Here is a 13038-nt window from a genome sequence, read left to right as displayed (position 1 = left end):
ATACTGGTAGAAAACAATATGTTCCTTTCATATATAAAGTAAAATATAAAATAAACGATTGTTAAACGTGTTGTAACCTCAGCTTTACCTCTGACTATATAAGTAACAGTGATGAGATATAGATTACTTGTTTCCTATATATGACGTCATTATATGATATTGGAATCTGTGATGTCACTACCTTTCTATCTAATGACGTCACAATAAGTCATTTTATGTGACACTAGTGCTATATATAGAATAGTAATACTGGTACCATTTTATACATTTATATAGATATTACACATGAATATAGATATTACACATGAATATAAATATTACACATGGAATATAAATATTACACATGGAATATAAATATTTCACATGGAATATAAATATTACACATGAGTATAAATATTAACATAAATATAAATATTACACATGGATATAAATATTACACATGGATATAAATATTACACATGGATATAAAAATTACACATTGATATAAAAATTACACATTGATATAAATATTACACATGGAATATAAATATTAAACATAAATATAAATATTAAACATAAATATAAATATTACACAGGAATATAAATATTAAACATAAATATAAATATTAAACATAAATATAAATATTGCACATGGAATATAAATATTACACATGGAATATAAAAAATATTAATTATTCACACGGAATATAAATATTTAAAATGAATATTAATAATTAACATGAATATAGATATTTAACATGAATAGAAATATTACACAGGAATATAAATATTTCACACGAAATATGAATATTACACATGAGTATAAATATTTAACATGAATATAAATATTACACAAGAATATTAATTATTCACACGGAATATAGATATTTAACATGAATATAGATATTTTACATCATTATAACTATAACACCTACAAGAGATTGATCGAACCTGGGACCTCTTGCTAACTAGTCTTACGCTCAATCGATCGAGCTAAAAAGAAGATCTCTCCCTAGCTGAGCGGTATATTGTGGCTAGTATTTACCAGGGGTCCCGGGTTCGATCCCTCGCGGAGGCAATAATTTAAATATAAGAATATATAAATATAGAAAGAAACGAGTTTTTACATATGACTCAGTATATACAATGTCATCTTCGCTAGCCAAGGCTTCTGATTACGTTACACTCCACGAACCCTTGGCAGATATAGGCGTCAGTTCTGGCCCTCTAGCGGTGATTCGAAATTACCACCCTTCACGCATGAAATTTTCGACCAATCAAAACAAGCGTTACCGATTTACTTCATCGGTGATGTTTACAAACACACATCGAGGTTTGGTGTCATTTCGATGAGATATGTGATCAATGACTTATATGAATTGATCAAACACTGCGAATGTTCCCCCAAAGATTGTGATTTTTGTATTTAGGTAAAATGCCATGACATAGTCGGCAATGTAGCTCTGTACTGGGTGCCAGAATGTAAAACGCGATTTGTTTGGGTGCCCTGGGATTCCAGGGCGCGACGGTTTGAACACGACTATATCCGCCAAGGGTTCGTGGAGTGTAACGTAATCAGAAGCCTTGGCTAGCGAAGATGATACAATGTAGTACGGTTAGGAAAATTTTATATTGAATAACAACATAAATATACCTCATACGCTTTGATGCTCTGAACCGGCCCCGTCAATAAATGCTTGACATTTGGTTTTGTCGATTTCATGGAATAATGAATCAAAATGAGTCTGGAAATAACTTTGATAAGCTGCAAAGCCAGGCTCAATTACTGATACTAGCACTTTAACAAAAGCGAGATTAAATTCAATTAATACAACCGGACCATCCATAAAGCAATATCACCACAAGGCCACAACCCTAACCAAACGTTGTCCAAACAAGGACAAAATACACAGAAAAATATATAACACAGATCCGCACGAAGCCTCATAATAAAGTATAAGGGGGACAAGACCAGGAGATACGGATGAGCGAGCGTCTTTTGCATCATCATTGACACCCGCCATAAAGAATTAGGTCAAATCCGGGTTACGTCACAGTCTTAAATGAGAGTTAAGGTGGTAACAACGGAGCCACTTATCAACAGACAACAAACATTCTATTTTCCCAGACTGTGATACAAATAGGTTATTATAGTACAGCACAAATCCTTTATATACCTTCTAATTTGTTTTGTTTGGTTTTGTTAAACGTCCTATCAACAACCAGGGTCATTTAAGGACGTGCCAGGTTTTGGAGATGGAGGAAAGCCGGAGTACCCGGAGAAAAACCAAAGGCCTACGGTCAGTACCTGGCAACTGCCCCACGTAGGTTTCGAACTCGCAACCCAGAGGTGGAGGGCTAGTGATAAAATGCCGGGACACCTTAACCACTCGGCCACCGCTGCCAGGACCTTCTAATATATCCGCATATAAACAAATAAAAATAAAATAAATAATAGTTTATGTGAAATCATACACATATGAAACTCAAATCTACTCAAACCAATGGACGAATTAACTAGGGTATATGAAAGATTTTCATCGAATCGAGCTTAAATAGAATTTCAAATATAAGAATTTAAACTTGACAGACGGACAATGTAGTAGGAATGTCATCTACCCTGAGTTTTGTTAGACTATGAAACATGTTAACACAACCACGCATACAAAGTAATAACGTTAGGTTAAAAAAACATGATAACTACAGTAATTACGCAATCCACTCAAGTCCTCTCAGGAGGAACACAGTTCAAATTCCACGGAAATGTAGCATTCGATTGGTGAATCTCTCCTTCATTCCTGGGGTTTGTGATTGTTTCTAAGCCGACAGCAGCAGGTCATCTGTCAGCCTTCAGTCAAGACGTTCGGCGAAGTATTCTATGAGTCTCGATATCCCGTCGATGTATTCGACCCATTCATCATCCGCCTCATCTAATGACGGTAATTTGGGTATCAGAGTTAGTTCCTCTTTCGTCACAACATTCGAGAATGTTCCATCAGGTGAGAGATCGGAATATTCAGACACTGTCGATATCTCAATATCCAGGTCTTGTAGAATCTTGTCGTCTGAGTTAGTACCTTCGTATCGATAACACCTCACATGTTTCTCTCTGGCAAACGTAACAATACCTACGGGAGAACAAGTTACCTTCAAACGGTTTTGCTCTGTTTTGGTAAGAATCTTTTGATTCTTATTTGCTACATTTCCCTTTCTTTCAGACCTTAATTTGCAGCGAACATCAAGTCGTTTGGTTCTCTTTTCCGTTAGTCCTCGACAGATGTCAACCGTCATCCATTGTATAGCAGGTGAACGCAACTCTATAATTCTGAAGTTTTCATCAAACTCGAGTAACCCTGTAGAGCCAACACGTGCCTGGTATTTCACGTGCTGAGAACAGGATCTAAACGATAGTTCTTCCAGTACTGCATTAACTTTGCTCATATTGATTTGTTGCGGCATAAATGCTCCTCGGATCTGTTGCACATTGCTGTAACCACGACGGCGACCAGAATAACTGATTTTTGTGTTTTCAAAGAGTTTGGATTCCAATTCCGCAACTGTATACTGTATGGGAACATTGCCTTCTTCGAAGAGATAATATGTTCCAAAGTTAAGAGCTATCCACAAATCCCCATGGTATAATCGGACGAAGTCTTGGCGTAATATTGCCAATCGTTCATTGACAAACTGTCTGAAAACTGTCGGATTGGAAGCTTCGGCACTGTTTACTGAATGTACTGAAGCTGTATATAACTTTTTATGTTGATGAAAAGGATTTCTGTGGCCGTAATATGCTGTTAGTGTAAGTCGATCGCTAGGACATGTCGAACCCCTATATACACACTTGAAAGCACCGTCAGAAATCGTCGAATCCTTTTTCTCAACAGTGCTGAGTGACACGTTTTCTTCAAGATCATGTAGAGATTGACGGACATTCCACAGCTGCTCTGGACTACCCCAGGCTTCCAACATAAGTCCCGGTGTGTCTCCGAAGGGCATATCATGAAATTTAACCGTACAACCGAATTCTTTGAACAGTCTTTCTTCCACATAATGTTCCGCACCCATCACGGATCTTAATACACTTAATGACAAATTGATCCTCATGGAATCTTCTTCCTTGATCGTTTGATCGAAGAATACCGCTACAGATCTATTCTTCGCAATTTCTTGGTAAGCGAAGAGGATTTCGTCAGCCACGCGTTGACATTTTCTGGAACTTAGTATTCCTGGGATAAAACAGGTAGGATCTCGCTGTGGAAGATCTACTTCACCAGCTGCGTTTGGTTTCAATTTGAGCCTCAAGCTTCTCAATGTTTTCATCAAAAGGTATGCTGTATGTTCTTTCTCGTTTTGTGTAACGCCGCTGCTCGGAAACCGCGACCTCTCACACCTGGTCCTCGAAGTGCTTTGTGAGGCCATGACCGGCCGTTTTTCTGCTGCTTGTTGGTCTCCTGACAGAATCGTCAGAATCAATTTCACAAAAACGACCTCCGTGGATTCACCGATCAGATCAAACTTCCTGGCCCAGCCGAGAAGAAAGGCTATGATCGATTTATAATCACGACGCTCTCGGAGTGTTGCTGGGATGAAAGAGTTTAATCCTTCCTCGTCGTTAGAAAAAAAATGTTGATAGATCGACGATCCAATTTTGACATGTACAGGATTGACGCTTGCTTGAAGGTAAGTTTGGGAAGGGGATTGTGATTTTATTGTAACAAGTAAATCGCTCAAAGTCCACGGACAGCTCACCATCATTTCCCCATGTGTGTTTCTTTTGTAAGATGCAATGTAACAGGCTGAAGCTTTTGCTAGATAGTCGCAATTTCCATTTGTATGCGTTTTGAGGCAACGCTCTTCACCACCAAATTCATCGAAGAAGTCTTTTCGGCATTTCTGTCTAATAGCTTTAACTTTCGCCTTGACTACCTGCGCTATATCGAATCTTTCATTTGGGAAATAACCCCGTTTTGTGTTCACACTTTGAATGACACCGGTGACAACTTCCGCTTCAGAACGGATTCCGTAAAGCGTCATCAATCGTAAGATTTTGACATTGTAACCGTTTACATATCGACGGGCGGAATCCTTAAACTTCTGGTATCCCTCGTATATCATGTCCTGGTCTATCGTAGGAGAGAGTAAATCAACACTATATGTGCGACTGTTAGCCAGCTCCAAAGACCTACACTGGCGATATAACTTTCCGAGAACTTTGGTCGACGTATAGCGAGGTTTGTCGGATTTCATCATGAAGTCTGGGTACTTATTAGGCCTTAGATTTGTAGCCAACAGAGGAACATGTCCTGTCTTTGGAAAGTCGACAGCTGCTGAATGCACCTTGCATAACTGTATACATTCATCGCAGGAAATGCTTTTCAAGTCTGCATGGACAACATGGGCATTTGCAGTGACACCAACCTGGTCGACTTTGATGTACTCGGATATGAATTTCGTGGCGTCTCTTACCTCTATTGGTCGAGAAAGTTTCATTTTCTCACATTTTGGGAAATCCATCGGGGTTTTATTTTCTCTTGGAGGATACAGTGTCTTATCCCAGCAAACGAAATACATATCTCCGTCCAAGTCCGAGCCTGACATTTCGTCTGGGTGTGGCCGAGGTCCTTTTTGAGGGAACACAATGCAGTCTACGAGGTGATGCAGTTCTGGCACATCAATGGCCAGGAGTTTGCGAAGATCACCTGGATGAAAACAGGGATTTTTGGTAACTACGACTTCTGTTTCCAGGATCTCAATACCAGTATCGGTAATTCCGTCATCCTTCGTATAAGAGACAAAGACTTGTCCATATTCCAATGTCTTTGTCTCATCACTTATCCCCATCATTATCCTCCCCTTGTCAGGCGGTATCTCAATCCTAGTTTTCCGACTCAACTCTCTCAGTTTGTTTTTGTATATCGTCAATAAAACCGACCTGAAGAAAACCTCGTTTGTAAAAGATATACCGGCCGCCTTCAAGTCCTTGTATTTTATCCCAAGGTTCACCTTAAATATACAATTCAGTAACATGTTAAGTAGCTGCTCTTTCACAATGATAATATCAGTAATATTTATGGCGAAGAAAGAGTGCTTACCTGGGTCAGCGCTTGCATGGCTTCCTGATCATCTAATAACATGTCGGCCATGTTGAATAGCATTCTCTCCTGCAGGCCGAGGAACACGTGGTCTGCCACACCAAGTCCCGACATCAAAGTAATCACTTGCTTGTTGAGATGCAGCTGCCCTTTAAACGCAGATATTCAAAATAATTGATTGTGAAAATAGAAAAAAAAACAATGGAATGTTGATCAGAACCGATTAACATTTTACAGGTTTGTTAATTAGAGTGAAAAACCTAAATTTGTGAATGATAATTAGAACAGAGAAATTTTATTTTAATAGTTTTATACGTATAGTCATATAGAGATAAAGTGATTACTTTGTTAATTTAATCGTCGTCATATAGAGATAAATTGATTACTTTGTTAATTTAATCATCGTCATATAGAGATAAATTGATTACTTTGTTAATTTAATCATCGTCATATAGAGATAAATTGATTACTTTGTTAATTTAATCATCGTCATATAGAGATAAATTGATTACTTTGTTAATTTAATCGTCGTCATATAGAGATAAATTGATTACTTTGTTAATTTAATCATCGTCATATAGAGATAAATTGATTACTTTGTTAATTTAATCATCGTCATATAGAGATAAATTGATTACTTTGTTAATTTAATCATCGTCATATAGAGATAAATTGATTACTTTGTTAATTTAATCATCGTCATATAGAGATAAATTGATTACTTTGTTAATTTAATCGTCGTCATATAGAGAAAAATTGATTACTTTGTTAATTTAATCATCGTCATATAGAGATAAATTGATTACTTTGTTAATTTAATCATCGTCATATAGAGATAAAGTGATTACTTTGTTAATTTAATCGTCGTCATATAGAGATAAATTGATTACTTTGTTAATTTAATCATCGTCATATAGAGATAAATTGATTACTTTGTTAATTTAATCGTCGTCATATAGAGAAAAATTGATTACTTTGTTAATTTAATCATCGTCATATAGAGATAAATTGATTACTTTGTTAATTTAATCATCGTCATATAGAGATAAATTGATTACTTTGTTAATTTAATCATCGTCATATAGAGATAAAGTGATTACTTTGTTAATTTAATCGTCGTCATATAGAGATAAATTGATTACTTTGTTAATTTAATCATCGTCATATAGAAAAATTGATTACTTTGTTAATTTAATCATCGTCATATAGAGATAAATTGATTACTTTGTTAATTTAATCATCGTCATATAGAGATAAATTGATTACTTTGTTAATTTAATCATCGTCATATAGAGATAAATTGATTGCTTTATTAAATCATCGTCATATAGAGATACATTGATTACTTATTAATCAAATTTAGTCTACATGTAAATGTTATGATATTTGTTTTGTGTCCTCTCCATGGTTACCAAACACAGTGACATAAGTAGTATAATCATGTAAATTAGGCTATTCTGCTTGTCGTGTGAAGTCTGTTTTTAGTTTTTTCAAGCAACAAATCTTGAAAATGAGGTAATTTAAGACGTTGTTTGCAATTGTGAAAAAGAAAGAAGACTCCGACATAATGCACTCTTGTTTGTGATTCCAACTGAAAATGGACGAAATTTTGTTACATTTGTGAGTTCTTATGTAGACGGTATAAAAACCTGGACGTGAGGTTTGCAGAATTTCCAGATGCTTTGAAGGGGATTCAAATTTTTTCATGCTTGTACTAATATGCATTTGATCTTGGGGCCCGAGTGTGGGATCCTGCGCTACCACGCCCTTACAACCGCCGTATCGAATCTGAAATGCCGACGGTACCTCATCCAGCTTCAATGTTTCCGCTACCTGTAGATATATATACAAACTTCATCCAATATTTGTAGTTATTTACATAAAACATACATATTTACGTTAGGTTTGTGTGTAAATGGTTAATGGATTGTTTTCAGAGCGCGAAGAGTAACTTACGATCAGATGTGCAAAATATGATGAAATTAAAATATCTACAGTGACATTATATCGAAAAACTCTGATATCATGATAGTAACTTACAAATAAAAACTACTTTATTTAAAATTTCATAATATTAATTAATGAATTTGTGATTGAGAAGCATTTGCTAGATAAATGTGAATTGTCCACCACTTTGAGATAACTAAGAAAGACAGATATGTTAGCAAGAATCATTATGAATATACCTTTTCAGCCAGAGAAACAGAGATCTTGCCGATTCCATCTGTGAAACAGTAAGATTCATTTTCAATATCCGGAATGAACTCTACTTTCCTATCGTCGACTGCAAGAGTAGCCTTTGAAGCAGAGAAACACAAGCCCATACGCGATACATACGTTGCAACACACCTTTCTTCGCTCAGATCGCCAAGATCATTTCTGATCGTCTTTGACGTTATGCCGTTGTTTGGGCAAAAGAACCACACTCCATGGTCCCGCAGTTGACTATTGGAGCAGGCTAGAAACTCGTAATGCCTACTTCCAATTTTAAACCCTTCGTCCATAAATTCACGTATCCTCTCAGAAATGTTGCACAGACCATTCCCGCTTGCACTTAGCCTAGTAAAATCTTCATCTCGGAAAACTACGCGTATAAAGTAGTCATCGTCGTACTGGCGAATTACTCTGTTTAGGACGACAGGTTCCTTTGCCAGTGGAATCACACGACTAGGAGTCACAACCAGTCTGCGGGACATGGTAAAATGGGGAGGTAACTCCTCCTCCTCCTCATTCGTGTTGCGGATCTCTCTTAGACTTTCTGTCAATGCATTTTGGAAATCAAAGAATTGGTTGTTTTCAGCATTATTTGCCATCAAGTGAAAAACATCCGGGGTCAAAGCAGTCATGTGTTTCTTTAGAATCAGGATTGACTCTGGAGTGATTGTGTCTGTGACTTTGTAACCGCACGAGAGAAAACACTTCCATCCGTACTCAAGATCGAACGTATCGAGTGGAAGTTTGTATGTCAGATCCTCTTCTTGTGGCGAGCTGTCTTTGATGTCAGCGTAGACTAATGAAAAGCCACGTCTTTGAAGCCTTTTCAATACAACCCAAATATCCTGCTCGGTCTGTTTAGAAGAACTGTTACGTTCGTCTGAAATATTCAAATAGATGACAGAAGTATTTCCGAAATCCTTTTTGTCGACTGAACTGATGGACAAAGCTCGTATCCCTGTCTTTGCCTGGTAAAGCTCAGAAACTTCAGGCACATGTTTCAGTCCAAAGTATAAATCCCAAGAACTTTGATGGCGGTTAGCAACTATTTTGTTTTCAATATGATTATATGGTATTTGTACCGTCTCTTCATACCCTTTGATTTCGATTAGTTCTCTGTTATGATCAAACGCTGCTTCCCAGCTTTCTGTAGGATCGCCCTGACCAATTAGCGAAAAAGGAGAATGGTTAGCTGCTTTCCAATGATTGACAAATTTATTAGGACACACCAAAGCACCTCCACACACTTTGACGTCTCTAAAAGAAATCAATAAGTTTGCATCATTGACAATTTTGTGCATCCGTCGGTCTGTGGACAAAACCTCCATCCAAGCATCATGTTCAATCTTCTTAACGAATTCAAACCACTTCTCGAGTAACACAGTTTCAACCTGCTGAAGACCGACTTCATCTTGAAGTTCAATGTTTATCCTGTAACTTGGGCAATGACCAAAGCTCGTTTCAGCTAAAAAAAGATAAAACCACCAACTATGACATCGATGTCTTATAGTTTAAGTTGAATAAACCTAGCTATGTTTCTAATATTCGTCATCTAACTTGTTGTTAAAAACCCCCTTGAAAATTTACATTTGTGAATAATCTAATACCTTCAATACCAATTCAGTGTTCACTCTTTCATGTTTTTGTCTTATTTCTTTTAAATATGATGATCCTCTCATATCCTTTGGTGTCCTTAACAGTTGTAAACTGATAGAGGCTACATCGCCGACACAAGAGGTGGTTTAGAATGTAAACTGATAGAGGCTACATCGCCGACACAAGACGTGGTTTAGAATGTAAACTGATAGAGGCTACATCGCCGACACAAGACGTGGTTTAGAATGTAAACTGATAGAGGCTACATCGCCGACACAAGACGTGGTTTAGAATGTAAACTAATAGAGGCTACATCGACGACACAAGACGTGGTTTAGAATGTAAACTGATAGAGGCTACATCGCCGACACAAGAGGTGGTTTAGAATGTAAACTGATAGAGGCTACATCGCCGACACAAAACGTGGTTTAGAATGTAAACTGATAGAGGCTACATCGCCGACACAAGACGTGGTTTAGAATGTAAACTAATAGAGGCTACATCGCCGACACAAGAGGTGGTTTAGAATGTAAACTGATAGAGGCTACATCGCCGACACAAGACGTGGTTTAGAATGTAAACTGATAGAGGCTACATCGCCGACACAAGAGGTGGTTTAGAATGTAAACTGATAGAGACTACATCGTCGACACAAGACGTATTAAAGAATATAAAACGCTTCGGGCTTTCACCATTACCACTCTCAAAAACCTGAATCTAACTTCTTCTCCTTTAAATCTAAAATGAATGAATAATTAATTGTATCTCCAAGAAATTCTGTTTTAGTCGTTGGCCTCTTAATCTCTCACTTTAAGGTCGTGGTGTTTAACTGTTTCATTTGTTGGTGATTACTAGATCTTATTGACTCGCAACTACGTTCTTATTGGTCTCTATATTATTAGTTCTCTAAGTTAAATACTTACCTAGTGGGGTATCCCATGGTCCCTATATGTATAGTTCTATCAGTTAAATACCCAATGGGTTACCCCATGGTCCCCATATTTACAGTTATCTAAGTTTAATACTTACCCAATGGGGTATCCCATGGTCCCTATATTTATAGTTCTCTAAGTTAAATACTTACCCTATGGAGTACCCTATGGTCCTCATATTTGTAGTTAAATATACCCCAATGAGATATCACATAGTCCTGATATCTGTAGGAGATATACCCCAATGATATATCACATAGTCCTGATATCTGTAGTTTGATATACCCCCAATGATATATCACATAGTCCTGATATCTGTAGTTTGATATACCCCAATGATATATCACATAGTCCTGATATCTGTAGTTTGATATACCCCCAATGATATATCACATAGTCCTGATATCTGTAGTTTGATATACCCCCAATGATATATCACATAGTCCTGATATCTGTAGGAGATATCCTTTACCATCCTCCCAGTTTTCCAAAGTTATTAGATCATCCTTAAAATTATCACTTTATTAAAGTCATATATTTAAACGTAATTATTCATTATCGGATATATCCATAAACAGTAGTGTTAAATTAAATTGTTATTTTAAGATATAGTGATGATTTTTGAATTTTAAATAATTACTTCCCATTGTAATCTTGATATATAGCAGTGATTTCTGTATTTTAAATAATAACCTCCGATAGTAATCTTAATATATAGCAGTGATTTCTGTATTTTAAATAATTACCTCCGATAGTAATCTTAATATAAAGCAGTGATTTCTGTATTTCATATAATTACCTCCGATAGTAATCTTAATATATAGTAGTGATTACTGTATTTCATATAATTTCCCCGTGGTAATCTTAATATATAGTAATGATTTCTGTATTTTATATAATTACCACATGGTAATCTTAATATATAGTAGTGATTTCTGTATTTTACATAATTACATGTAGTAAAGACAACTATCCTATGTCATCCATATATATCTATATATACTCTTTCTGATCTCCCGAATCTTAAGTATACGTACCGTATGTGATCTTCTCTTTAGAATAACTCTTTGCCAACTCTGTTGTTAAGGCAAACGTTATAAATTTCTTTGTAAAGTCTTTTGGTACGTAGTGAAACAAGACTTGACAAGACATGTTAGCCGCCTATTTCCTGTCCTGGGTAAATCCAACGGATTGTTGTTAGGGTGGTACTGATGACATCAGTGACCCTTCTGTTTTCTTGTCCTGGGTAAATCTTACGGAGTGTTGTTGGGGTGATACTGATGACATCAGTGAGCCGTCTGTTTCCTCTCCTGAGTAAATCCTGTGGAGTGATGTTGAGAGGGTACTGATGACGTCAATGAGCCGTCTGTTTCCTGTCCTGGGTTAATCTTACGGAGTGTTGTTGGGGTGATACTGATGACGTCAGTTAATCGTCTGTTTCCTGTCCTAGGTAAATCCTACGGATTGTTGTTGAGATGGTACTGTTGACGTCATTGAGCCGTCTGTTTATTCTCCTGAGTAAATCCTGTGGAGTGATGTTGAGAGGGTACTGGTGACTTCAGTGAGCCGTCTGTTTACTCTCCTGAGTAAATCCTGTGGAGTGATGTTGAGAGGGTACTGATGACGTCAGTGAGCCGTCTGTTTTCTGTCCTAGGTAAATCTTGTGGAGTGTTGTTGATATGGTACTGATGACATCAGTGAGCCGTCTGTTTTCTGTCCTGGGTTAATCTTGTGGAGTGATGTTGGGGTGGTACTGATGACGTCAGTTAGTTGTTGTCTGCCTCTGACGTCTATTTTCTGGTACAAGGACTGTTGTTAAATATATATGCCTCCGAACTTTGTGTATAGGATATATCTTTGGTTGTTGGTAGCCTGGTGTAGAATTTCACCATCTTCATAATTCTGTCGAAAAACATCAAGAACCTTAATAGATAGTGTTTATGAAGTAATAGTAATATTCCATGTGGATACGATTTCAAAATAAATGCAAATTGTTTGTATAAGTATCAAACAAACATGTATTCGATTCTGACCTATGTCTGATTCTACAAATTAAATTTTTCAACATATATCTGTTTTTCATTATATTTACCCGTCCTTTCATGTATAAAGACAGCTGTTACACTGTAGCAATCAGTATACATAGCACTTCTCCCACAGCTTCGTGTTTTCTAGATAGACAGAAAAGCACAAAATACTTCCCGGTACTCACATGAATATTC

At 36.8% G+C, this 13038-nt stretch overlaps 1 protein-coding gene across 1 annotated transcript; it reads right to left on the bottom strand.

Annotated features, from left to right (window-relative positions):
- Positions 1-2328: 2328 nt before the first annotated feature.
- On the bottom strand, positions 2329-11968 carry LOC117326693. Its single transcript, XM_033883415.1, has 5 exons — positions 11854-11968; positions 8261-9753; positions 7724-7907; positions 6075-6223; positions 2329-5985 (listed from the first exon to the last, which is right to left on the bottom strand). The coding sequence occupies exons 1-5, from the start codon at positions 11966-11968 to the stop codon at positions 2830-2832; spliced, it is 5097 nt and encodes a 1698-aa protein (XP_033739306.1). The 3' UTR covers positions 2329-2829.
- Positions 11969-13038: the final 1070 nt, after the last annotated feature.

The sequence above is a fragment of the Pecten maximus genome, chromosome 5 (assembly GCF_902652985.1).
Source record: "Pecten maximus chromosome 5, xPecMax1.1, whole genome shotgun sequence".
NCBI lineage: Eukaryota > Metazoa > Mollusca > Bivalvia > Pectinida > Pectinidae > Pecten > Pecten maximus.
Note: the sequence above shows the minus strand (reverse complement) of the source record. Positions and strands in the feature narration are given on the sequence as shown.

Coding starts and splice junctions, on each gene's coding strand:
- LOC117326693 (XM_033883415.1), bottom strand. CDS start 11,968: ATGTCTTGTCAAGTCTTGTTTCACTACGTACCAAAAGACTTTACAAAG. Junction 9,754..11,853: donor TAAAGAGAAGATCACATACG/GTACGTATACTT, acceptor ATCTTTTTTTAG/CTGAAACGAGCTTTGGTCAT. Junction 7,908..8,260: donor CTGTTTCTCTGGCTGAAAAG/GTATATTCATAA, acceptor ATATATCTACAG/GTAGCGGAAACATTGAAGCT.